This window comes from Phocoena phocoena, chromosome 11 (assembly GCF_963924675.1).
Source record: "Phocoena phocoena chromosome 11, mPhoPho1.1, whole genome shotgun sequence".
Classification (NCBI taxonomy): domain Eukaryota; kingdom Metazoa; phylum Chordata; class Mammalia; order Artiodactyla; family Phocoenidae; genus Phocoena; species Phocoena phocoena.
Window position 1 is genome coordinate 26,142,150 of NC_089229.1, and position 27,150 is coordinate 26,169,299.

Genomic DNA, 27,150 nt, shown 5'->3' on the forward strand with positions numbered 1-27,150 from the left:
TTACTGTGTAATTTATTCCATAGTTTTTATTTTTAAATGTTTGTAAATTGTAAAATATTATACATAGAAGATATTCCATTTTAAAAAGTAACATGAAACACCCCTGCACCTAAAACCCAGGGCAGGAAATCAGACTTGACCCTCTGACCTTTTCCCTGATTCATATCCCGCTATCCCAAGCCTCCTCACCCAGGAGGTGATGCTGTCCCCGGGTTTGTGTTAACCGTCCCCTTGCTTTTTCTCTGTCGCTTACTACCTGCGTGTTTATACCTAAACAAGAGTTTGCCTGCATTTGAACTTTATAAAGTGGAGTTCATACTGCATGTGTTCTTCTTTGACTTGCTGCTTTTAAAACTTTAAGTCTTGATCATTATCCACTTTAAGTCTTGAGGCTTTAAGTCTTGGTTCATTTCATTCCACTGTACAAATGCACACAAGGTACGTGTATCCATTCTATTGCCTGTAGACCTTTGGGTTATTTTGGGTGGTCGTTACTGTTGTTGTTTTCTGTTGTGGACATTGCTGCTATGAATATTTTTCATGCACTGTCCTAACGTGGGCACTTGTTCTTAGGAATGGAATTTCTGGGTCTCTAGAGCTTGTGTATGTTCAAATGCCAAAACAATTTTTCATGTTTTAAGAATTCAGTAAATGTAAACATTTCAGATATATCTTGGAATCCAATTCCATTGCTTCATTTAAAAATAAATTCTAGGACCATCAAAAATTTTTTTAACGGAAGTAGTCCTGCCTTGTTTTGGGTCCTGAGCAACTTCAGCCTTAAGGAGATAGCTTTAATGCTTTTTGTAGCTGTTACAGAAACCATTTTTGAAGGGCAAAAATCAACCTTTAGAACCTGAGAATCACAAATAAAACAATCTAGCCCTCCAGAGTCACATGAGCCACATGTAAACTGTCACTCGATGGACCCTGTGAGTCTCTTCAGCTACCACAGATGAGTGAATATGTAGAGTTGGCTCTCCAACCCTGTGAATGCAAAACCATTTAACGTACGGGACTTGGGCATCATGAGGGTTGCCCCTGGAACCATTCCTTACGATGCCAAGGGACAACTGTATATGCCTGTCACACACTGGTGTCATCTGCGTCCGTGGTGTTCTCAGTGAAGACCCTCTGTGGGAAAAATCGTTGCCCACATGGAATAGATTCGAAGCTGTGAGCATTAGGAAACTGAGTTCTCAATAGAAATGTTTCAGTAGGATTTGTCCCTTGAAGAGATGGTATTTTGGTTACATCATATAAAAGTGGTGTAACATTAGTATACATTATTTTTTATGGGATTTTCATTTGAAAACTGCTAATTATGACTTGGTAATTCCAGCTTAGTTCCACAACTTTTTTTAAAGAACTACCTTTTGAGACGTGGTCTTACTTCCTTGGGAAATTGGATTTAAAAGCCCTCTTTTCAGTAGGGAGTAAAAGTAATTACATAAACTAAATCAAGTTAGTTTGAGTTACAAAAATACTATCCTGAATATCGAGGCCAGTTATTTTGCTATTATTATTAAAATCACAGGTCCTAAGAGGAAACAAAGAAATATGTTAAGTGAGCTAATGAAATGTTGTAGGTATTTGCTTTGAGGTTGCAGACTCAACCTCAAAGTGGGTTTAAAAAAAAATATGACATGGGCTTCCCTGGTGGCGCAGTGGTTGAGAGTCCGCCTGCCGATGCAGGGGACACGGGTTCGTGCCCCGGTCCGGGAAGATCCCACATGCCGCGGAGCAGCTGGGCCCGTGAGCCATGGCCGCTGAGCCTGCGTGTCCGGAGCCTGTGCTCCGCAACAGGAGAGGCCACAACAGTGAGAGGCCTTCCTACTGCAGATAGATAGATAGATAGATAGATAGATAAATAAATAAATAAATAAAAAATTAAATAAATAAATAAATAAATAAATAAAAAATAAAAAAAATATGACAATACAAGGTGGGAAAAAACCAAACTATACCAAAAAGAGAATATAAAACAAAAAGTATCTCTGGTCCCAGATTCCCAATCCTATTCCCCAGAGGTAATTACCATCCACAATTCCCAAGACAGCCTTCTAGAAATTTGTCTACAAATAGAGTACACTTGTATCACATTTATATAAACCCCACCACTGCCCCTCTTTTAAAGCACAAATGAGTGTGTACTATAGGTATATAGCTCTGTGTCTTTCTTGCTTAACAATTTAGTTTGGACAGCTGCCCGTAGTAGCCAGTTGAGATCCACCTCTATTTTAGCGTCTGCATTGTTTTCCATTGTAATTGTTTTTTAAGTGGCTCTCCATTAATGGATATTTAAGCTGATTCCAGAATTGGAAATGTAATGGTGGTGGTAGTGGTGATGGTGGTGATAAAGGCAGACTGTCCTGTTAGAAGAAGCAAAGAATAGGAGAAGGAGGCAAAGACATAAATATTTTCATCTTCACTTCTGTTCTTTAAATCTCTCAAAAAAATTTTTTTTTGTTTTTTACCTGTTTTAATGTGTTTGGAGAACTGTATGGAAGCTGAAGAGAGCAAGTTTTTTTCTGCTTGCCTTTCCTTCCTTGTGATGGTCATAGTGCTGGAAGAGATAGTGATATTTAAGGATATGAGGGAAAGGAATGTGTTTACAATTTGTTGGCTAAAGAGCTGGGAGATTCCAGTCCTCTTCTCTCCTACTTCTAGTGCGAACAGCACCTTATTGTAACAGGAGTATTTCTCATAACCTGATTAACAAACCTTTCTTAAGATAATTAATCTCTTTGGACCGTGGAGGACTTTCATTATACAGAGCTTATCATTGCATTAATATTTCTCTAAAGGTGTTGGTTGCCTATCCAAACACCATTTTCCTTCCCTTTCTGCCTGGCTGGCCGAGCCCGTACAGTAGAGGCTGAAAATGTTAGATACTGCTTCCACAGCCTCCCTTGCAGCTAGCGCATGGACGTATGACTCAGGCCCGGCCAGAGGGACCTAAGGAGAAATCTGCTGAGGAGTTTCTGGAAAATATTTTCCTTCCTAACAAAATATGAAAGAAGAGCAGTATTCTCATATATAGCCAGAAATTGTCTACATGTGATTCTTAAAACTGCAGTAGCACACTTGCCTCCATGAGAGAACTTGCAAATGCCCTGAAGATAGTATAATGAAGAATTGGAAAGAGCTTGGATCTTTGATAACATTCTTTATTTATTTATTTAAATTTATTTATTTTTGGCTGAGTTTGGTCTTCATTGCTGCACATGGGCTTTCTCTAGTTGCTGCGTGTGGGCTTTCTCTAGTTGTGGCGAGCGGGGGCTACTCTTTGTTGCGGTGCGCGGGCTTCTCATTGCGGTGCCTTCTCTTGTCGTGGAGCACGGGCTCTAGGCGCACGGGCTTCAGTCGTTGTGGCCCACAGGCTCAGTAGTTGTGGCTCTCGGGTTGTAGAGTGCAGGCTCAGTAGTCGTGGTGCACAAGCTTAGTTGCTCTGCAGCATGTGGGATCTTCCCGGTCCGGGGCTCCAACCCAGTATCCCCTGCATTGGCAGGCGGATTCTCAACCACTGCACCACCAGGGAAGCCCCCTGATAACATTTTTAAGCCACCAAATTAGCCCTGTCCGCTGATCTTCTTAGTTTGTGACATCATAAGTGCTCTTATTATTGAACGTCTTTTATCCAGTTACTGAAATTATCCTACCTGATGTGGAATTTTATCCATAGGAAATGCTGTCAAAGTAGAGAACTCAGTTATAGGACAGTTGAGTGCCTACTGTGTTCAGGAGGCAATGTGAGGCTGTGGGACTGCAAACAAGGGGGAAAAAGAATAAGGCAACTAATGATATGAGGCAGTAATGAATTTAGTGCAACCAGAGGGACTCAGACAGTAAGAGCAGCAGGGGTTCTGAGTAAGCACTGTGTACTAGATTGGAGGTGATAAGAAACACCTCTGTGTGGAAGAGGTTAAACTGAGTCAGACTCTGAAGGAGCCCCAAGGTTTTGGTAAGTAGAGAGTTGGGGATGGTATTCCAGGAAGCCTGAAGTTTTAGAAAGAACATAGGCTATGGAATCAGACCTGAGCTTGAGCTTAGGCTCATCACCCACTAGTTTGTGAACTTGTCAGTCTTTGATTTCTTTGATACTCATCATGATAGACTAAACATAACGTGTAGGATTGGGGTGGGGATTAGAGACAAAATATGTCAATCATCTGTCATGCTGACGGGCACGTGGCAGGCACCAGGTAGATGGTGGAGGTGGAAGGTGTGGCTGGACTGCATGTTGTGGGGTGCACATGAACAAAGGTAAGGTGAGTTAGTAGAAGTGATCTGGGTATGTTGTTCTCGATCTGGTCAGAGATCACTGGATCAGGTCATTTGGTCTAGGTAAGAAGGTGTGTGTACAAAATCTGGAGAGAGACAGGATTGGGTCAAGACATGGAAGACCTTGCCTTTTCAACTAATGGAATTTGGACCTCATCCTATAGACAACTGCGGTGACCATTGACGGGGGAGGGCAGCCTGGAGACAGTGAGATGGTTACAGGAGTCCAGATGTGCAGTGTAGAAGACCTGAACCGAGCAGGTATCAGATGTTGGAAAGAAAGGAAGGGTTAGGTGTTAGAACATCAAAAAAGAAAGAGAACTTAGTGATGTGTGAGGCAAGGGTGAGGAAAGACTTAGCAGTGAGCCTCAAAAACCTGGATGCCTGTCAGTCGTTCAGTGTGAAATTCAGAACTGACTTGGAACACTTTCAGATAATCATATCCTAGGTTGGGGCCAGAACATTTGGCAAGATTTATTGAAATTTTCGACGAAAGATGCTATATTAGTGGTAAATAAATGATAATGCCCAACTCTGCTTGTCATTTAATTCTTGCCTAATTATGTTTGTCACTTCCCCACTGTTTATATATAAAATTTGGTTTCTTTGAAGGATGTGATACTTAATAAAATAAACATACCCTTGCCTCTGGTTAGATACGATTGAACACTTTGAGTCAGCCCTGTAATATGAAGTATACGTTCAGTAATTGTTGACTGCGTGTTAACCTAATATGGAAAGCAGTTGAGCAAAATTTTCTCTGACACAGGGATTATGGTCCTTACAGATACATTTACAGTGGCCTTATTAATAAAACATCAGTCAAAGGAACATCTGAAGTAATGAATGACATCACAGGCATCATCAAGTATAGAAATCAAAGAAGTTTCAGTTCATCAAATTCAATAACGTCTTGGGCTGAATGAGGTTTCATAGTGTTCTCAGTTGGTGAATCTTGAACAGATGGTTCTCTAACATTTTGGAATGCTGAATAAGGTAGATGGACTGAGTCAAATTAATAAAGTGTACCACACTGGAATATTAGTGTGTAGTTAGCAGCCCTTGGAGTCCTATTAGTTCATCAGCTTTCCCAATGTAAGGCAAAAGAAAACCCTACCATTCATATATTTTAGGGAGGTAGGCACTCTTCCATTTGGGCACAAAGTTAATGTTTTCCATTGGTAATTCTGCACAAGGCAGTTCTGTAATAAGCTCAGAGCAGGTGTTCCTGTCTGAGAGTTTTTGCAGTCTCGTTGGGAAGTTAGGGCACTAAGCCAGGTACAGGCCCATGATTTGGTTACAGTTCCCAGTAAAGAGAGAAAAAAAGCATCTGTCATTGAAGCTTTCCCAAACTACCTTCTATCCTTCACAGGCTTTTTTTTTTTTCCCTTTTACAAATCTAATTTGGATTTTTAAATATTTTTCCTACAGAATTTGAGTCATAGTAGATAACACAGTATAGATGAGGTGTGCAGTGGTGCCTTCCTACAGTCAGAAGAATCTCGAGTTGTTTTCTGTAACTGTGGCTTACAGTGAGGAGAATATGATTTGCAACATGCATATGTTGAAGGATTTCTTTTTTCTATCCGTAAATAGAAGACAAAAAGAAGTGTATCCTTCAGGGGAGTTGTTTTATAATTCTTGCCTTTTCTTTCATCCTAGGTAAAAATTTTGCCCTTTGTCATCTGTCAGACCCTTCCAATAAAAAGCACCAGGCACTGTGATAATTTAGTTTAGCATTTCAGATGAGTAGAGATGGAATAAATCATCCATCATGTATTTCTGAGACAAAATGTCTGATTTTCCGTCATGTGATGTATAGTGTTACTTCAGGTGAGAATTCCGCTGTCCTTAACTTCACATGATTTTTTTAATAGTAGATCTGGTTACCTGATCCCTGCATCCCAGACAGAGACCCACTTAGTGATGCTGTACAGTGCAGTATGAGTGTACAGGCACATAATGATGAAGTCTTCCAGATTCATTAATAAATCCTTATGTGACTCTGCACAGTACATGAACCAAGCCTGAAATCCCTATATGTACAGTATAGTCATGGTTCTGTGTTGTTAACAAATTAATAAGCATCTAAGCAGTGTCTGTATTTAAGGGGGGTTATGGGTGATTTTCCCCCTACTCATTTTGCTGTTTCAACTTCTCTGTTCCTCAATATTTTATTTTTATGATTAAAAAAATTTCCCCTTGCCTGCACGATAAAGTGTCAAGTCTAGCATGGTTTACATAGAGCCTGCCACAGGCTGTCTGTATTCTTCAGAGTTTCATGCCTCCTCCCTTTAGAAATACTTGCCCCGTACCTCTTTTTTGCCCCAGCCCTCGATCAAACCCTGACTTAGGATGACCCATTTAGCTCTAAATTCTAGACACCCAAAGAAACTTTTCGTTTCCTAAATATTCTACTGTTTGCCTCTGTGGATACACCGTGTTCCTTGCTAGGCTCTCTTGGCTGATTTTTGAGCCTCCTCTTCTAAGGCCATGTCAAATATCATCTTCTTAGAAGGTGTCTCACTGAAGCCTTACTTATTTCCACTTCTTTGTTTCCTGTAGTCCATATTACATTTTTCTACAGTTGTATAGTTCTGTATGTCTCCCAGCCCAACAACTCCTAGGCTAAAATTTAGCATATTCATCTTTCTGACTCCAGTGCTTTTAGGATACTGCCTGGCTCACAAAAAATGCCCAGAAAAACATTTTTTAAGTGTCAGTTCTGTATCTTAGGGGGCCTGGCTTGGAACCTAAATTAATCAGTTCCTTTAACTGTCATAAAAACAATTTGGGCTAAGTCAGTGAGTAAGCCTTAGTCGTACTTTGTGTGCTTTTAGTTAAATTCAGCCTCTTTGAGAAGCATTGGCTTTCTAAATAACTATTATGTAATGAACCAGGTCATTTTCAATCTGCATCGACATGGTATTTAGGATTTTGCTGCCTTTTGCAGAATGTAAGATTAAATATTTTCGTGTCTAAATCTGATGTATTTAGTTACACCATAGATATTAGTGCCTTGCTAGTATACCATACAGATTTCTACTCCTTTGCTGTATTTTGTACATTTGCTCTTCTATATTCTGGTACTGAAAACAAATATTTATTAGAGAGTATCATGAAAATTTCCGAAACTTTAAATATGTTAAAGAGCTGACAAAGTGCAATATGAATTGACACACCATTGAAATTAGAGTTCTTTTCCTGCTAGAATTGAACAAGTCTGTATGTTAATCAACATGCATTTATTGAGTACTTATATGTTGTAGGTACTGTAAAGATAAAATAGTAGTTTCGACAGCTCCTGAATTTGTATTTTCTATGATTTTTTTGTATTTTATTTAGTTAATTTTTTAAACTATTTTGTGGAATAACTTGTAGTAACATGCATACGTCTTAAATGTACAGTTGGATGATTTTTACCTGTGTTGCACCATGTAACTGTCCCCTGTGTCAGTGTTGTCCGTACCCAGCACTCCCTTGTGCCACCTTCTGGCAGATCATTCTCCCTTCCCCTGCTTCCCCACAAGTGTAACCAGTTCTGACCTCCCTATCCTTGGAAAACATAGAGCATGTCCTTTTGGGTATGTAGTTTCTTTCATTAAGAATGACATTATTGAGATTCACTTATGTTGTGTGTTAACAATTGTTCCTTCTTTTTACTTGCTGCTTTTTTAACTGCTTTTTGCTTCATTTTCATTTTGGTGAATAAGATTCATTATACGGAAGTGTAAATATTCAATATGTGTTAATTGGTATGTGCTGAGGGCTGCCAGCTTTACAAACCTAGTAGCGATAGAACTGTCGAGAAGAGCTGCAAAGGCTTAGAGGTTGCAGAGTTCAGCCACTTCATTTTCTCAAATGAGGGACCTAAGACTGGAGGGTTAACTAGACCCCAGGTCCCACGTGGATCTAGACCAGGTTTCTTCCTGAGGTCAAGATGCTGTGTCACAATTCAGACTTGGGCATATGGATGATCCCAGTTAACAGGAAAGTAGTCTTGGGAAACTAGTAATTTAGAAATCAGTCATCAGCAAGACTCAATACGTTGGCCCATAAATGGTAAGAATTTCAGTTATCTGGAAATTTCTTTCATTCATCTATAATATTGTACTTCCCTCTTGTGTCAATTAAATTGAGGTGTTACTGACTCTGTTTGTGGAACTTCTTCTTTTATTAGAAACAGTGCTTAAAGGAGAAGGAAGGGGAACGTTTAAACCAATGTACATGTTTATTATGATGTTTTCAGTTTCAATGTATTGTCTTGAACTTTTGGCCATTCCCAGATGTTGTTCTTTTAAAGCCTCAATGAAAACCACAAAGATTATTTTTAGGATGAGAAGTCTTGGGGTAAATTCTGATTCTGTGATCTCTGTAAGTAAAAAAGTAGTCCTTAATCTTATACCTTTCTGCTAAGGTAGTAGTGATTCATAGAAAGTTCCATAGAAAGGCTTTTTAAAGAAGAGATTAGTGGACTCAAAGCAATGGAAGATTAAATCCCTTACTGTAACATTCTTCAGAATGCTAGAGCCTCCTTAAATATAATCAGTAAACATAGAAACAAGTGGCTTATCTTTTTTCCTAATTATAAAGCACTGGTTTTCAAACAGAATTGAAACCCATTAGTTGGTTATGAAATAGATTTAATGAATAACAACTACCATTTTATATTTTTAGATGGAAAGGCAGAAGGAAGAGTACGGCAAATACCCATCTGTGTTACCCAGATTCAACAAACATTTTCACATTTGCTTTGTGTCTGCGTGTACGTATGTCACATACAGATATCAGGGCATATCTTTTCTGATATGTATCTAAAAATAAGGACTTTTCCTGTATGATAAAATTAACATGCCTAACAAAATTAATTGTAATTTCCTAATATGCAGTTGTCTAAAAAATGAGCTAACCAACCGTGTTTTTTTTAAATACTGTTGCATGTATAAAGATAAGTGTTTGATAAAACTTGTGTTTCAGTTATGTATGTGTGTATACATGTGCACATATGTATGTATGTAGTGGTACATATGTATTTCTTACTATGGGTCTCATTCAGAATTGGGAATATACTGCTTTATAGCAGAGGAAAGTTGGTTATAATAAGTATTTGCTACCCAGTGATACTGCTAGTTCTGTGCTGAGTATTGTGTGGTGTCTAAAAAATGAATACTTCTAGTAACCTAAAAATCCTACAAGGAAGATAAAACAAGTAGGGACCCACTCAACAGTATAAATAAGAGCCAAAATGGATCAGGAAGGATAGGAAGTGACATGGGCCTCAAGGAAGAGATTTTTGAAGGAATGGTAGGATTTGGATAAGACAGAGAGGCCTTGGAAATGTTGTCTCCAAAGGGAAAGATGTAACTACTGAGGTTAAAAAGAAAAGTACAGAAATGTATTGTGTTCTACAGTGCTGGGATCTGTCTGGTGGAGGTTGGAAGAAAGGAGGAAGACATTGGAGAACTGGAATGGGAAAAATTACTCAGATTAAATACCAACAGGAGGAAGAACCCAATTCCTTTATTAAAAAGAAGAATCGTACATCTTGAGCATTTTGTAACATGATGTAAGTGGAAGTTTAGGAGATGAGCGTTAATGATTCGCTATGGACTAGATAGATAGAAGTAAAATGTTGAAAGCAATGAAACCCGATTAAACCATTGCCCTTTGTATATGTGAGGTAGGGAGTTGGGGGCTGGATTCAGGTAGATGGACCTGGAAATAGCAAGGAAGTGTCAATCTAGAGAGAAATTGCTAGACAAAGAAATAACAGAATTTGGTGGCAGCTTGAATAAGGGATGAAGGAGAGAGAACCTGGTAAAATAAGAGAATGAAGCCATTGATAGATAAGGTCATGGGATTAACTATAGCCTGATTGAAAAAAAATCTCACACTTTATAAAGACAAGCTTCCATGACATAATACTCCCAAGAAATAATTTAGGTTTTTTAGAGAAAGTAGCAAGTTATGATCACTAGATAAGCTTTTCTAATACAATTTCCCCTTGTTTTGCCTAAAGACTTAGAGATAGGAAATGTTAGACATCTGTCTTTAGGGTCTTAATTTAGAGTTCTGGTTTTACTGAAAATAGCAACCTAGAAGATTAATGACACTTAGTTAAAAATTAAGGACCAGATATTGAGATTTAAAATTTTAGTCATTAGAGGTACTGTACCTTTTTAAAAGTTAGATTAAATCACTCGAATACTAGGTCGTCTGCTTTTGGGTTGGTGGGCAGTTTTAAGAAGTATTAGCTTTGCTGTTCAGCTTCATGGAAACTTGATCCTTAAGGCACTTCCTGGCGTGAGTTTGAGACTCCGTCTCTGCGGCAAGATACAGCTGCACACACAAGCTGACTCCATGGGGTGGCAGTGCTCAGCTTCTACTGGAAGAGCTTAATCATGACAGCAGCAGCACCATTGTCCTTGGCTCTGGGCTTTTCTGAAGTTCCCACCTATCGGGGTATGTTGTGTTTCATAAACGATAGCTCATACTTACAGCACTTATTCTGTACAAGGCCCTGTTCCAAGCACTTCATAAATATTAATTCATTTCATCCTCACAGTCACCCTGTGAAGTCGACACCTGCCCCCGCTTCACAGACGAGGAAACTGAGTCATAGAGTAAATAACTACTTGCCCACGGGGATACAGTTAACCTGGCAGAGCTGAGATTTGAACCTGCATAGTCTGGCTCTGAATCTGTGCTCTTAAACCACTAGCTTAGGCTACCACTGTACCACAGTTAAGCTCTGTTTAGGACGCACGGCTTTGGAATCAGGGCTTTTCCTGTGAACCTGGGCTGGCTAGTTGCTGCAAGTATTGTGAGTGGCCCTAGAAGGCTGTTGCCTCTGTTTGGAAATACAGTCAACCCAAATACAGACTTGGATTCTAAGAAGGGTCATGGTATAGTGTTTATCTTAAAAATCACAACCCACAATTCAATTCATTTCTTGCAGTTTCCTTCCTCCCAGATTACAAAACAATAAGTTCCTAGAGGACTATTGTCTCTCCGAAACATGACTCTTTGGTGCTTGTGAACTGCTGTAGCTGTGGGAGAAGGAAGCCTCCTCTTATCTGCATCTTGGTAGCAGAGCCTCTAATGATTACAATATCCACTAGAGCTTTAGCCAAAAGAGGGAGTTGATGTGTAAGCTGGTATGTTCCCCTGGCGTTGAGAATCATTTTTAAAATGGTTAAAACAGAAGCAACCTACATTTTTTATGGCACAAGATATCTTGGGATTTAAGCTAGTGTTTCGTTTTACTTATTAAATGTCAAATTTGGAATATCTCCAGTAATTGCCTTGTAGCACCAAGAACTGTCCAAAGCCGTCTGTTAGTATTCTCCCTTCTGATTTCTCTACCATGCATACTTTTTACTTTGTAATATTTAACGGTAGCACAGTGATTTAAGTAAAGGAAATTTTAGACATTGTAAGGGTTATGGAAAACATGTTCATGTCTAGGAAAGGGTCTGGTATATGCAATAGGCTCTCAGTAGAGGTTGGAAATATTATGAAAGCCCAGCCCTTGGAGCCAGGTGGAATCACAGCTCTTCCACATGCTAGCTTTATGACTTCAGATAAGTCCCTTACTTTTTCCATCTGGAAATGAGAATAATTGTTGTAATCTCAGATTCTTAAAAGGAAAAATAAAATAATGTATGTGAAGCATTTAGAAAATTATACGATACTTAATAAGTCCTTAGTAACTAGTAGCTTCTCTTTTTAAAATAAATTTGAACTATCTTGCCAAGATCCTGTCCTCTTTTGGACCATTCTTCTTGATGCCTGCTTTTGGCCTTAAACAAGTCATTGCCTTCTTAGACTTTAGAGGATAAAAGGGCTCCTTTATTTTTGTGTTCCTGTTCTATTGAACTGTGATTTCCTAAGGCACAAGGAGCTATAATCGTCCCTTGGTATCCCTGGGGCATTGTTTCCAGGACCCGCCTTGAATACCAAAATCCTTGGATGATCAAGTCCCGTAGTCGGCCCCAGCTTCCGCAGATTCAGCCACAGGTTGTGTAGTGCCGTAGTATTGATTGAAAAAAAAAATCTGTGTGTAAGTGGACCTGTGCATTTCAAACCCATGTTGTTCAAGGATCATCTGTACCCTTGACATTCTTGCTGGTGTATTGGCTAAATTACTTTTTAAAGTTTTTCATTTAATGCAATACAGGACTGCTTCCTTATATGCTACCACGAATAATGGATTGAGCTCAGACATGGATGTGTTAGAAGGAGCAGGCACCTAGTTCTCTGCAACAGTTAGGATGGTCACCGCGGCGGAAATGTCACTTAGGAAAGGAGTACACCTGCATGTTCTGTACATTGTGGGTCTTAGAATCTGTCGTTTGATAATTGGTTGCCTGTATTCTGCTTGGAGCAGCTAAGGGCCGTGAGACACATTAGTCTCCTGAATATCTGATCTCTTGCATAAATCAGAGCCATTAATTAACAGTCCAAAGTCCAGTCTGTCTTGAAAGCAGTCCAGCACCGCCTCAGCTGTAGGTTCTTGATCTCGTTGCAAGCAGCTGAGAGGATGTTAAACATGTGGGACAACTGGCTGCCCCAGTTGGCTCTGTCAACCGTTGATTCACGCAACAGATAACAAGGTCCTATTGAGGAAGGAATGTGGGGCAGGACACAGGTGGCTTAGGAGACATTCCCTCCCCTCCAGGCTTCAAGACAGTGGGGGAACAAATGTTACACAAATGCTTACCAGACCTAGAGAAGAAGTACTGGAAAAGGGGAACATGCAGATTTGGGGGAGAGTATAAAGGAAGCTGGGCATGGGAATGGGGGAGGCTTTGTGAAAGAGACAGTGTTTGGGTTGGTCCTTGGAAGGTACCTGGGGATGGAGGTATGGAAGGCCAGGGTGAGGTACTTAACACGGAGATTTAGGAGAGTGCGTGAAGCGTTCAGGGGTTTATTGGACTAACGGAATGCAGTGAAGGTTAAAAGCTTTAGAGCTTGGTACAAATCTTGGTTCTGTGTCTTATTAGCTGTAACCATGACTTCTTTGATGGCTCCTCACTTCCAAATCTATAAAGCAAAGCTAATGTTGCCTACTTCATGGAGCTGCGGGGATTAAAGGAGAGCGTGTATCAAGCTGCATCCTTACTCTGGTGCTGGTGCGTAGATGTGCTCACAGAAGCATTACGGATGAGTCCGCTGGTATAGGGTAAGACAGGACCCTGATCAAGAGCATTTTAAATTCTTCGCTAAGGATTTCACACTTTAGGGGAACTTAAAAGATTTTTGAGAAGGAACAGGACATGGTCTGTTTTATCTTTTAAAAAGATAATTTTGTGCTCGCTTCGGCAGCACATATACCAAAATTGGAACGATACAGAGAAGATTAGCGTGGCCCCTGCGGAAGGATGACACGCAAATTCATGAAGCGTTCAGTATTTTAAAAAAATAAAAAGATAATTTTATTCAGTCCAGAGAAGTCAGAGTTGTTATATTGATTGTCTCATTTGAAGGTCCAGCATGGCTTCAAAGTAAGGTGGTTTTTCCATACTAATAAATATCGAAATGTTGATTGAATGCATTTTTCATGGACATCTAAAGGTTTTTTCTTTAAATGTAATGCTGTTTATAATTTTGGTAGAACTGAAAGCAGCTTTTTATTCCCAATTGCTATTTGATGAAAATGCTGCTGGCTTACATTAGAAAAATAAAGTTGCTCAAGGGAAATAACTTCAGTATTGCAAAAGGGAAAGAAATGAATATAGATCAGTTTTCCTTTGCTCCCTCAAAACTTAGCTATGTTATTTCTAAGCCCTGTGTGATGTCTAGTAGTGTTGATCCATTTAAAACAGAATTCTATACTACAGATCATCCAGTACATATGCCCCTACCCCAGTATTTGTTATAGTACCAAAAACAAATTAAACCCCTGGTCTGCAGGGAATAGTTCAGTTATGAGGCTTAGGTTTGCTTAGGGAATGTGCTTTAGGGCCTGAGTACCAAATGCCATTTTCTGGCTCAGTCTTAATATAGCATCTTTTCAAAGGACATGGGCCAAGTTGTGACCCTACTTTCTCTGGGTGCCCTGGGAAAGGAAGATGGAAGGAGCTGTGCCAACTTATAAGCTCAGTGTGTTTGACCACATTCCCCCAATTACATTTGGGAGTGAGTCTAGTTTCATCTCCAGGCAGCCTGACATACCTATAGCATCTTTAGATTAAAGTTCACCTACCTCTTTCCAATGAGAATCAGGTTATGATAGGCACATGGAAAATATAGGTGGAGTGGCAATAATACCCAAAAGTTCTAAAAAAGGAAGGAAAAGCAAATAGGCTCATTGCCAAGTCTAACTCTCAGTTTGGTTCTGAACTTCCTAGTATCCACAGCAAAAAGGGAAACATGATTATTGGTATCTGATAGACACCCCTATCATATTTACTATTATATCCACTTTATGTATTGATCCAAGAAGCTATACTTTAGTAGACAAATTGCCTTCCCTTTTATGTAGGGCACCTATAATGAACAGAGCATAGATTGAAATGAAAAGTTACTCGGGTATGTATTCAGGCTGCTTCTTTTAAAAGCAGGCATTAGGCCAAGTGAGATCTCCAAGGATTTTTCCACCTCTGAAAGTAACTTCTGTTGCAGGTGACTGCCGCTCATACGAAGTTATCCATCATTGTGTATCTAAGAGGGCGATACGTGTCCTTCAAACACCTTGTTCAGATTGGAGATGCCGAAAGACAGCAGGACAGGGCTGGGATTTGTAGTTATCGCTCAGAAGCTTAGCTTAAGCACATGTCCCTGCCAAGAACACTCACCCTCCATGTTTCGGGGGTAGGGGAGGCGGTGAATAAATGCTATAGGAAAAGGAGAAGGTTAGGCCTCGGCCCTGGGGGGAGGCAGGCCTTCTGCCCGCAGGCTTCCTTTCCGGCCGTTCTGCTCTGCCCACTGGATCAGGGCCCTGGGAACCATTTTTTGCCCCTTAGAGCTGCCTCTGCTCCCTCAGTTCCTGGGGGTGCTTCTCCTGGAGCAGAACGTCCCTTCTCCCTTAACCCTCAAAGCAAGTGCTCAGGTCCCTTTCCTGGGAAGGTTTTGCTGACAGGTGCTGCTAGGAACGGACGGGGAATAACCATGGTGGGGACGGATCCCAGAACCCCTCCGAAGTTGTTAGGTTAGTGCCCAGGGGTTCTCACTCACCCCTTCCCTTGGTTTGTTCTGAGTATAGGAACTAAAAGCCTCAATGACGCTTATTCTAGTTTACTCCTAAGTTTGGGGCTTCCTGTTTCCCCTTCTTTAGAACTCACCATCCCACGTCTCCCCGCAAGAAGGAACTGTGACCCCTTCCATCAAGAAGGCGGAGTTCTTGGTAGAGGTGAGGGGCCGGCGTTAGGGGCTCACTTCCCGTCCCTAAACTTGCCTGTTTTTGAGGTACATGGGGTTCCCAGAGAGTCCTTCCTCCTCTCAGTAGCACCCTTTTCTCAGGTCTCCTCACAGCCTCCACCGCTCCCTCCCTCGGGGACATGGCTGTCCTTTAGCTGCCCGTGGTTCTCAGTGTAGATTGGTATTTTCATTACCATACCCTTCCCCTTCTGCTCTTCAAGGCACAATCTTTTTTAATCTGGCCTCCCCCCTCCTTTAATTTAATTCTTGTGTAGATTATAAAGTACACAGTAAATCCTTACCAGGTAAGGGATTAGTTTGCATTAATTGAAAGCTCTTTTGAAGAAATAGGTATTTTTCCTAGTGTATGTAACTCAAAGTAGTTTATCTACCACTGTCGCCTGGTAGAGGTTAAATGAGAAGATAATTATTTCTAATTACAGTATCAAGTGTTTGTAAGTGCTTGAAGATATTTGAAGAATTTGTTTTTGAGAACCCTGAATACTTTGCCTAATCTCCCTTACACTGTTAATTAGCAGTATCTGTGGATAAAGGATTGGGCTTTCAAAAGTACGTGTATTCCAGCCCTGGTTCCAAAGGATCCTTGCTTCCAGGTTTACTTTACCTGCAGTCAAGAAAGAGAACTTTTGATGCTACAGATTTTCTTTTTTCAGTGATACCAAGAGGAAGAGGTGGGGAGGAATAAAACCTTTATGGTAAAACTAGTGACTCAATTCCTGTTCTGTACACCGTGAACAGAATGTGCCATTGTCAGAATTGAACTACGAAAGGAAGTGTTCTTTGTCTAAACAAATTAGAACAAACATTGTACTAAGACACTTTACTAATAACATAGCCTTTTGGATACCACATGAGGGTCTTTCGGATTATTCATTTTGAGCATGTAGTTTGGAGAAGTAGCTTTCTTCTCAAATATAGGTCTTGAATATTCTGTATAGGTATCTGGAGTAATTACTCTTGATAAGGATGCTTATTGAGCCTTCAGAGTTATTTTTCCAGTACAGATTGGCTCAATTAGCAAGAAAACCTAATGTTTGATGCTAGGGTCCCGTGAATGGGTTGGCTTCCCTGGGTTCCGTATTCACTGAGTGGCTAGACATTTTGCAAGTGCGTATCAGGTGACCACAGTGTAGCGAGAAGGAAGATGGCTTGGTAGCATCATGTATATTACCAGTAAGAAAGTGATATAGGGACTTCCCTGGTGGCAGAATGGTTAAGAATCCACCTGCCGGTGCAGGGGACACGAGTTCGAGCCCTGGTCTGGGAAGATCCCACATGCCGTGAAGCAACTAAGCCCGTGCGCCACAACTACTGAGCCTGCGCGCCTAGAGCCCGTGCTCCGCAACAAGAGAAGCCACCGCAATAAGAAGCCCGCACACCACAACAGAGTAGCCCCCGCTCACAGCCATTAGAGAGAGCCCACACTCAGCAACAAAGACCCAACGCAGTCAAAAGTAATAAATACATTAAAAAAAGAAAAAGAAAGTGATATAAAGCTCACATTCTTCTGATAGAACGTACAAAGTTCCCCCCCTTCAGGGCCATGCTGCGCAGGGCCTTGTTTTCTCAGCTCTGTCACCCAGCCTAGGGAAGGGTGTCTTCCCTTCTCTACAGGCAAATCCATGGCTTATCTGCTGAGCGCCTGTTCCTGTATATATCTAGATATCAACTCTTCACTTGTAAGACCCCAGCGTCTTCTTTATAGGCTCCTTATCTTACTTGCTTTTCTGGTTTTTACCATTTTTCTCCTTCTCCTCCTCTTTGTGATTGTAAATGTGTGGGCATGATTCTGATAAAAGCAATAGCTTTTTTATCCTCATAAAATTCTTTTGCCTCAGTCACTGTTTGCCTTTTAGAGCATGGATGAAGTGGAATGGACTTTACAGGCCGTGCCAAACCCGAGAGGGGTGTGGCTCCAGGTGGCAACACCAGGGCCTTGGTAGGAAGTCGCGTGGATGAAGATTTCAAGCTCAGCCTAAGGGTTGGGTCTGGACCGAACCCGGAGTGCCCACAGAAGTCCGGGTGACCATGTGAGGGACACTGCAGAATGGGTGCTCATGTGGTTGGTGGCTTGTACAGATCTCCCAGAGTCTTGCATATTTCATATAAACCCAGTGGAGCCCCAGCTAAGCTGTTTATTTTCTGTGGATTTCAAGAAACATACGTATTCTTTATGAGCCTTGCTTTTCTCATAAAATGGGGCTGGTGTGAAGGATATGTGAATACCTAAAAAATATTTAGCATAATGCCTGACTCATAATAAAAGTACTTGGTCAGTATTGTCAGGGAAGCGTGCTCTGGAGACAGACAGCCTGGATTTCAGTCCTATCTCTGATGTTTACTAGGCAATTTACTTAGCTTCTCTGCATCTAGTTTTCTCATTTGTAAAATGGTAATAATAGTAGAACCTGTCTCAGATTTTTTAGCCAATAGGATATAGCACGTGTCACTCACAGGATATTTTTTCCTCCCGTGCGTGTAGTAGGACTGAAGTTAGGTAGGGCCAGTGCAGTGAGTTCAGGAAGCCCAGGAGTCCCTTCTGGGGAAATCTTCAGGAACCAGTGGACGATTCACCAAGTTCCCTGCCCCTGCCATGGCCACCAGCAGCCTTCCTGATGGTAGGGGCTCCATCACAGCCTGGGTCCCTCAGCCTACTAGCAGCAGGCTTGTAAGCATGAGCGAGAGATAAGCCTTTCCCTTTCTTCAAACCCCTGGGATTTTGACGTCGATTGTTACCCCAGCAAAGCCTAGCTCATTCTGACTGGCACACCAGAGGAACAGCCTGATGCTACACCTAAAGTTAGATTTCAGCTGAAATGAGTAAGAGTACAGAATGTCAGCTGTGTTGGCTCGGACACTTAGGCCACAAAAACCTGCAAAAGCCTTTGGGTCCTGAACCTGTAGCTCCTTTGTGGGCCTGTCTGTAACACTGCTCTCGTGTGTGCTCTGAAATACCTGTTGCCTGGGCAGTGACCACCGGTTTGAAGGACCTGACCCTTTCCTTACATGACTGAGCTCAAGCAGGTTTTCTTTAGGCAAAAGTTTACCATATCTGGCCTCGGGACTAAGCAGCTGGTTGTTATCTGTCCCCTGGTTCTGATCTCGCGGCCCCTGCACCTTCTGGCCACTCTGTGACCCCAGAGCCCCAGGCTCTCCTGCCTCAGTCCACGCCCTCCCGGTGTCCACAGGAGCCTGCATTCCCCTTTCCAGTTCTCTTGGTTTGGATGGTGTGCCTCTGCTTGGCTATGCTGCCCTTTTTGTTCATGTCTCTCTGGAGCTTTAGGGGGCACACATGAAATGTCATGGGGGGCAGCCCTCTCTTGAAGCTTGAACCATGTGTCTGAGCAGCCCTGATAACGACCGAGATGTGCCTGGCTATCCCAGTGAGGAAGGTGAGCTCCCGGGGGTAATGGTGCTAGAGTCTTGGGTTGGAGCAGAGATGATTCAGTGTCAGGTTTTGACATCTGTCCAGGGCTTAAAGCTTTTCCTTGCCTTTGTTCCAGAACACTGAGATGACAGTGGAAATGTTTCTGCTGCCAGAAGGAAAACACCATTAGGAATGGCTTTTCACTAGAACGCTGGTGGTCTGCTTTTCACGTAAGGTAATAATAGACAGGTAATTCGGAGAGAACTGAAGGAGGTTAGCAGTCATTTTTAAAGACAGCATCTTTTCTGCCAAAACGGTAATTCAACTTCCTTTTTTTATTTTATTATTTAAAAATTTTTTTGGCCGTGCTATAAAGCATCTTACTTCCCCGACCAGGGATGGAACCCGTTCCCCCTGCAGTGGAAGCGTGGAGTCTTAACCACTGGACCGCCGGGGAAGTCCAGCTTCCTTATTTTTTTAAAATTGGAAAATAAAACAGCATAATAAAAAGAATGACTCCTTACAATCCCGCAGTGCAAAGATAGCCATTGTTAACAATTTGGAGCTTGTTTGTCTTTTAGTTTTTTCATACAGGTACATTGTTTAAATGAAATTGGGATGATAAACAACAGCAAACCTTTGCTGAAACCATTTTATGTGCCAGGAAGTCTTTAAGTACTTCATGTGCATTATCTCATTTATTTCTCACGACTCTTCAAAGAATCATTATCTCCATTTTACAGAAGAAGAAACTGAAGCACAGAGAGGCTAAGTCATTTTTCCAAGGTCACACAGCTCATAAGAGTGCTGCCAAGATGGAAACCAAAGCAGTCTGTCTCCTGAGCCCAGGGTTTTGACTATCCTGTGTGTGGCACTGTCTCACAGTCAAGACAGCTTGGAGTACACTTCATGGCATTTTGCAGTGTTAGCTCTGATTTGTCTGTTTCTGTCTCCTCATTCTATAGATTAGGAAATCAAAGACCACACAGGTGATTTGATATACCCGAGGACATATAGCTGGTAAATGTTGGTGCCAAAACTGGAGCACATGTCCCACGATCCACCTGCTGATTGACTCTGGGCGATCTGTGGACCTTTGTCTTCCTCCCTGGGCCCCAGCCCTGAAGCAGCTGCGTTGTACTGGTGACCTCCGTGCCGAGTCCAGATGAAATGGAGGACGGAGGACTCCCACAGCTTTCTTCCAGCATATACCTGAAATCCCAGTTTGAGTTCAGGGAAATGGATGGGCAGCTAGTGATACGTGTTAGCTGGATCTTAATTATCCTACAGAGCTAGGGCTGCAAAAGGCTGAAGCATGCAGCCCAGCAGTAGTTCCAGCTTTCCACCCTCATCAGACATTTCTAACTGAGATTTGCCAACCAGCAGTAAGATTGATTGATTGAGCTTTAAACGCTGTTGCTTTCCTCCACCTGGACTCTCGGGGACATGCCAGGCATTGTTGTAGCTTGAAAGTAAGCTAGAAGTCAGCCAGCCATCCGTGCGTAAACATTCCTGCGTACACAGCTGGCCCGGCCCAGCGTCTGTGAGAGAACTGGGCCCTTGCCCTGAGATGCTGGGGCTGGGTGGCCAGCTGCCATGGGCTTGAGAATTAAAGGAAGAGGAACAGGTGATGCGGTGATGCCTTCTTGCTGTGTTTGGTAAGGTAAGATTTAAAAGCCTCTGTATCTTCAGAGGTTTGGTGGACTTCTTAATAGGGGCTATCAAGCAGGTGGGTTTTTTTTAAACAACCTAATCTGATCTTATCAGAGCTCCAGGAGGGCAGGAGCCCTCCTTCTTATGACTCTTACAATGTGGAGCAAAAGAAAGACAAGAGGAACACATGATACATTAATCAAAACTAGTGTATTCTGGGCTTCCCTGGCGGCGCAGTGGTTGAGAGTCCGCCTGCCAATGCAGGGGACACGGGTTCGTGCCCCGGTCCGGGAAGATCCCACGTGCCGCGGAGCGGCTGGGCCCGTGAGCCATGGCCGCTGAGCCTGCGCGTCCGGAGCCTGTGCTCCGCAACGGGAGAGGCCACAAGGGTGAGAGGCCCGCGTACCGCAAAGAAACAAAAACAAAAAAAATCTAGTGTATTCTGTTAGAAGTCAGGTTCGTGGTTACCTCTGGAGATGGGGGTGATGTTGTTATGACTGAAGGGGGCACAAGGGGAGCTTCTGTTCTTTTTTTTTTAAAACTGGGTCCTGGTTACACTAGTTTCACAGTTTGTGAAGATTTGAGTTTTATTCTTTTTAGATGTGCTCTTTTCTGCATGTAAATGAAACTTCAATTAAAGTTTAAGTCTTTATTTTTATTTGTGTATCAAGTTGCTCATTGATACTCAAAAAAATCTGTTTAGTTGAATCGGGTTGAAATGACGTAGAACTAACTTACTACGTAGGTATTAAGAAAACATCTTTACCTGGAATGGTCGTGTCTATGTGGACTGAACTGCTATGGTCATTTTTTTATTCTCCTCAAATGTATCTTAAATGATTTCAGTGTAGATTCTCCTGGAAATAAAGAATGATGTCGCTTTAGTTCAGCAAACATTTAATGGACAGCCTCCTGTGAAGAAGGGGCAATGCTAGCTCTACTAGCTGGGTGCAGGTGTGGCACCACCTCTCCCCTGAAGGAGCAGATGAGCGATAAAAGGAGGGATAAAGTGCCACAAGAGCACCATGGGGGAATCACAGAAAGGACAGGCAGCTTTCTGGCAGGACTAGGAAAAGATTCATGGAAAAAGTAGCACTTGAAACGGATTGTAAAGAGTATGTTGGATTTTGGGACCTTCCAATGCAGGGGACGTGTGTTCGATGCCTGGTCGGGGAGCTAAGATCCCACATGCCTTGGGGCAGCTAAGCCCGCATGCCACAACTAGGGAGAAGCCCACGTGCCGCAACTAAGATCCGATGCAGCCATAAATAAATAGATAGACAGATAGATAGATAGTATGTTGGAGTTTGATAAACAAGTGGATGGGTGGCCAGCATTGTGAATATCATGCATGTGAACTTTAGGTTGCGTGGCTCACTTAAGATGACCGGCATCCATCAGGTGCAAGGTGAGGCCTGAAAGGTAAGCTGTGGACTTAACTGTGACCAAGTTGTATTACATAATTTGGGAGGCACTAGGGAGCCAAAGAGATTTTCTGTGAAGTAGAGTAGCACAATCAGATTGGATATCTTCAGTGAAATCGAATTTCCAGCCTCGTGGTTTTACCGTTACCGTTAATTACCCTGTCTGCCCAAAACAAACATTTCCTGGGCTTAGTGCATCCTTTGTTGCTGTAATTTGAGCCCATTCCTGTTTGGGTCCACTGGTGAGCCATAGCTGCTTGACTTCCATGAACTTCCTGTGGTCATCTCTCCAGGACCTGAAGATGATGATTACGTACCTTCTTTAGTCTCTGCACCCGTCCTTCCCCCTTGACCAGGTGAAGTCACAATTCCTTTATTCCTTTTTCTAGTCTTATAGTGATTTGGCATTTATTTCCTTCCAGCCTTTCCTATGTGATGCTCTCTGCCAGATAAAGCAACCAGGGTCTCTTATGACAAAGCTGTGTGTGGGAAGAGAGGGGCTGAGAAATAACGCCAACAAACTTTTGTAAGTTGTGAAAGAGGCCTGACCCACCGACCTGGGATTGTGTCCCACTGTACCATTGGGCTCCCCCCTTTAGGAAAAAGCCCTGGGTAGCCTTTTTCACATGGCAGAATGTTAATGCTCATTGTTGGAAATGGTCCACATTTGAGCCTGAGTCACTTTGGCAGTATGAGGTCTGTTATTATCTTAGCAATTTTTTTTACTATGTCAGCCTCTTCTCTCCTTAAAAAAAGCTAACTTGAGGGCTTCCCTGGTGGCGCAGTGGTTGAGAGTCCACCTGCCAAAGCAGGGGACACGGGTTCATGCCCTGGTCTGGGAAGATCCCACATGCCGCGGAGCGGCTGGGCCCGTGAGCCATGGCCACTGAGCCTGCACGTCCAGAGCCTGTGTTCCGCAACGGGAGAGGCCACGGCAGTGAGAGGCCCACATACCGCAAAAAAAAAAAAAAAAAAAAAGCTAACTTGAGCTGAATATTGTCCTGTCTCCCATTGTTTCTGTCAAGACTCTATATCAAGGCATTTTGCTAATCAAAGGGTTGTTAACTTGAAAACTAAGATGCTTCAGTTTAGATCTTAAGTATTTTTGTTTAGAGATTGTGTTCAGACTCTAAAAGACCTGTTTTTAGTCCTCTGGGGACAAGAGTAGTAGAGTGTCCTGAGGTGGAAAAAGGACCAGCATTAGGGTGACTTGGATTCAAATCCTAGCTCTTTAAGTCTTTGTTTCTACATGTTATATGGATGTAACACGTTCTTTGCCTGCCATGGTGGTGAGGCTCAGACAAGGCAAACCCTGTGGACATTCAGTGCCTGGCACGCAGACCACATTTGCCTTTCCCATTCATTCATTCATTCATTATTGTCAGCAACAATACCTCATGGAAATCCTTCCAAGTTTCCTAGTATGGTTCTTTTTTTTTTTTAGTTTTTGAATTTTATTTTATTTATTTTTTTATACAGCAGGTTCTTATTAGTCATTAATTTTATACACATCAGTGTATACACGTCAATCCCAATCGCCTAATTCATCACACCCCCACCCCCACCCCCCGCCGCTTTCCCCGCTTGGTGTCCATACGTTTGTTCTCTGCATCTGTGTCTCAATTTCTGCCCTGCAAACCAGTTCATCTGTACCATTTTTCTAGGTTCCACATACATGCGTTAATATACGGTATTTGTTTTTCTCTTTCTGACTTACTTCGCTCTGTATGACAGTCTCTAGATCCATCCACACCTCAACAAATGACCCAATTTCGTTCCTTTTTATGGCTGAGTAATATTCCATTGTATATATGTACCACATCTTCTTTATCCATTTGTCTGTCGATGGGCATTTAGGTTGCTTCCGTGCCCTGGCTATCGTAAATAGTGCTGCAGTGAACATCGGGGTGCATGCCTTTCCCTTTTAGAGCACAATCTAGCCACCCCCTTTGCCAGGGTGCTCAATGATGCTTTGCAATTCCTTTTTTCCAGGTGGCCCTTGAGTGAGAAAGCTATTTCACATGGTCTTAATATTGTCACTGTTGTTGTTTTTAACATCTTTATTGGAGTATAGTTGCTTTACACGGTGTGTTAGTTTCTGCTGTACAACAAAGTGAATCAGCTATACATATACATATATCCCCATATCTCCTCCCTCTTGCATCTCCCTCTCACCTTCCCTATCCCTCCCCTCTACATGGTCACAAAGCACCGAGCTGATCTCCCTGGGCTATGCGGCTGCTTCCCACTAGCTATCGGTTTTACATTTGGTAGTGTATATATGTCAGTGCTACTCTCTCACTTCGTCCCAGCTTCCCCTTCCCCCTCCCCATTGTTGTTTTTAATCACGTTGGTTGTGTTTTGGGTTATTTGTTTCCATATCTGAATACTGTTGTTTTATTACTCAGTTATTAAAATTAATCTTGCTCCATATTATTCCATCATATCTGTTTAATCATTCCATTAAGAAAATAATTTCTTGTGTTGACGAATGTACCTACTGGGACTTTCCTTCCTTCCTTCCTTCCTTCCTTCCTTCCTTCCTTCCTTCCTCCCTCCCTCCCTCCCTCCCTCCCTCCCTCCCTTCCTTTTTTTTTTTCCATTTTCGTTTTAAATGATTGAGTACCGAATTGGGTTCATTTCCCATAATGGTGAAGTTCACTGTGAATGGGGCATGGCAGGCATCCCAGTTACCTGGGCACTTTGGGAAACCAGAACAGACTTGATAACCTCATCTCATTATGTATTTTCTATCCTGGCAACCAAGAGTTACTATCTAATCAGGCAGAAAGTCAGATACCCTGGCAGAGGTGAATCTCATCGTTCGTGTACATGGGTGCAGGAGGAGTTGGGTTGTTCTGCATTCAACTTGAGAGGATAGTAGGGAGTTTTTATCTTTCGAATACTTGCAGTTTGAAAGTCTGGGGCGTAAAGTATGTCTGTTGTGGGTGCACAGATTCCGTCACAGCGACTGTCTTTTCGACTTCTAGTCTTAGAGTGCTTCTTCCCTGTCTCCTCCAGGTAGAACGTCATGACATGAATACCCTAAGCCTTCCCCTGAACATCCGCCGAGGCGGGTCGGACACCAACCTCAACTTTGATGTACCAGATGGCATCCTGGACTTCCACAAGGTCAAACTCAGCGCGGACAGTCTGAAGCAGAAAATTCTGAAGGTCACAGAGCAGATAAGAATCGAGCAAACGTCCCGCGATGGGAATGTCGCAGAGTATCTGAAACTAGTCAGCAGCGCAGACAAGCAGCAGGCTGGCCGCATCAAGCAGGTCTTTGAGAAGAAGAATCAGAAGTCGGCCCAATCCATTGCCCAGCTGCAGAAGAAGTTAGAGCAGTATCGCAGAAAGCTCCGGGAGCTCGAGCAGAATGGGGCCCCCAGGAGCTCAAAGGACATTGCCAAGGACAACCTGAAGGACATCCAGTCCCCTCTGAAGGATGCCCAGGCCAAGGCTCGCACCGCTCCCCACAGCCTGGAGAGCAGTAAGTCGGGCCTGCCGGGGGTGTCCCTCACCCCACCCGTGTTCGTCTTCAGCAAGTCCAGAGAGTTCGCCAACTTGATCCGGAATAAGTTTGGCAGTGCCGACAATATCGCTCACCTAAGAAACTCCTTGGAGGAGTTCCGGCCCGAGACCAGCGCCAGGGCCTACGGGGGCAGCGCCACCATCGTGAACAAGCCCAAGTACGGCAGCGACGACGAGTGCTCGAGCGGCACGTCAGGCTCCGCCGATAGCAACGGGAACCAGTCGTTTGGGGCCGGGGGCACTGGCGCGCTGGACAGCCAGGGCAAGCTCACGGCCATCCTGGAGGAGCTCAGGGAGATCAAGGACACCCAGGCGCAGCTGGCCGAGGACATCGAGGCGCTGAAGGTGCAGTTCAAGAGGGAGTATGGCTTCATCTCTCAGACCCTGCAAGAGGAGACATACAGGTATTTCATGCTCTTCTCTTCACATTCTTTCAGGAGCACGAGTTACTACCTGCGGAGAGATTGCTCGAAGGTGATATGCTAGTGGTTGTATTTTCTGTAAATATGGATATAGGTCAAAAGGCATTTAGGAATTGATAGTTCTTTCCATACCTTGCGATTCTTAGTTTTGTAATTTGTGACTTGAAGCCTGACAGCTTAGAGAAAGACCTTATACATGTGGGTCTGTTAAAATATCACTATATAGTCGATGACTCGTGCATATTGAGCTCCTGATTCAGTAGGCTGCTGTTATGAGGTCTCGGTACACTAATTCGTAGATCTGTATTTGATTTCCCTCCATAATAACTATCAAGTAAAAAACGAATTCATTGTCCAGCTAGGTAGCTTTTATTTGGTACATAAATCTTGAAGTCTTTATATAGTGTATTTTTTTACGATATTGTATTTTGCTCAGTAAACTTTTCACCCTAAATGAAGAGCTTTCAAAAGGAATCTTAAGATTATAAGTATAATCAATAATAAATTCAAATCTTGTGGATTATATTAGCTAATTTTTAAAGTCTGGTGTTGTGTAGGCTGGCTTTTAGGTGCCTCTAGCTTAACAAGTGTGTATGCCCAAGTATGAGGTGATTTTCCACCATTTTCCCAATAAAAATATGCACCCCCAAGTTTTTTTGTCAAATAAATGTTAACTTCTAAAAATGTAGATTAAAAAGTGAATGCCTAGGGCTTCCCTGGTGGCGCAGTGGTTGAGAGTCCGCCCGCCGATGCAGGGGACACGGGTTCATGCCCCGGTCTGGGAAGATCCCACGTGCCGCGGAGTGGCTGGGCCTGTGAGCCATGGCCGCTGAGCCTGCGTGTCTGGAGCCTGTGCTCCGCAACGGGAGAGGCCACAACAGTGAGAGGCCCGCGTACTGCAAAAAAAAAAAAAAAAAGTGAATGCCTATTACATATGGTAAGAGTTAAAAATTTAAATTTACTTTACACGTTTTTTATGTGATATATGATTTTATATATGTGTTAATTTAGAGATGTGGCTTTTTTCGGCTGTCATATTTTATGAAATGATTTTTTTAAAACTTTGCACCTACATCTTTGACTT

General features: G+C 42.5%; 1 protein-coding gene and 1 non-coding gene across 2 annotated transcripts in view; both read left to right on the plus strand.

The window, feature by feature from the left end:
• The window catches only part of TMCC3 (transmembrane and coiled-coil domain family 3), a 68,340-nt gene that overhangs the window by 32,824 nt on the left and 8,366 nt on the right, over window positions 1-27,150 (plus strand). Inside the window, exon 2 of the mRNA XM_065887071.1 lies at window positions 25,132-26,048. Within this exon, the coding sequence (XP_065743143.1) occupies window positions 25,132-26,048 (917 nt within the window). The remainder of the gene's footprint in view (window positions 1-25,131; window positions 26,049-27,150) is intronic.
• Window positions 13,596-13,702, plus strand: LOC136131692 (U6 spliceosomal RNA). The gene has a single exon (XR_010656421.1). It is a non-coding gene; the product is annotated as a U6 spliceosomal RNA (small nuclear RNA).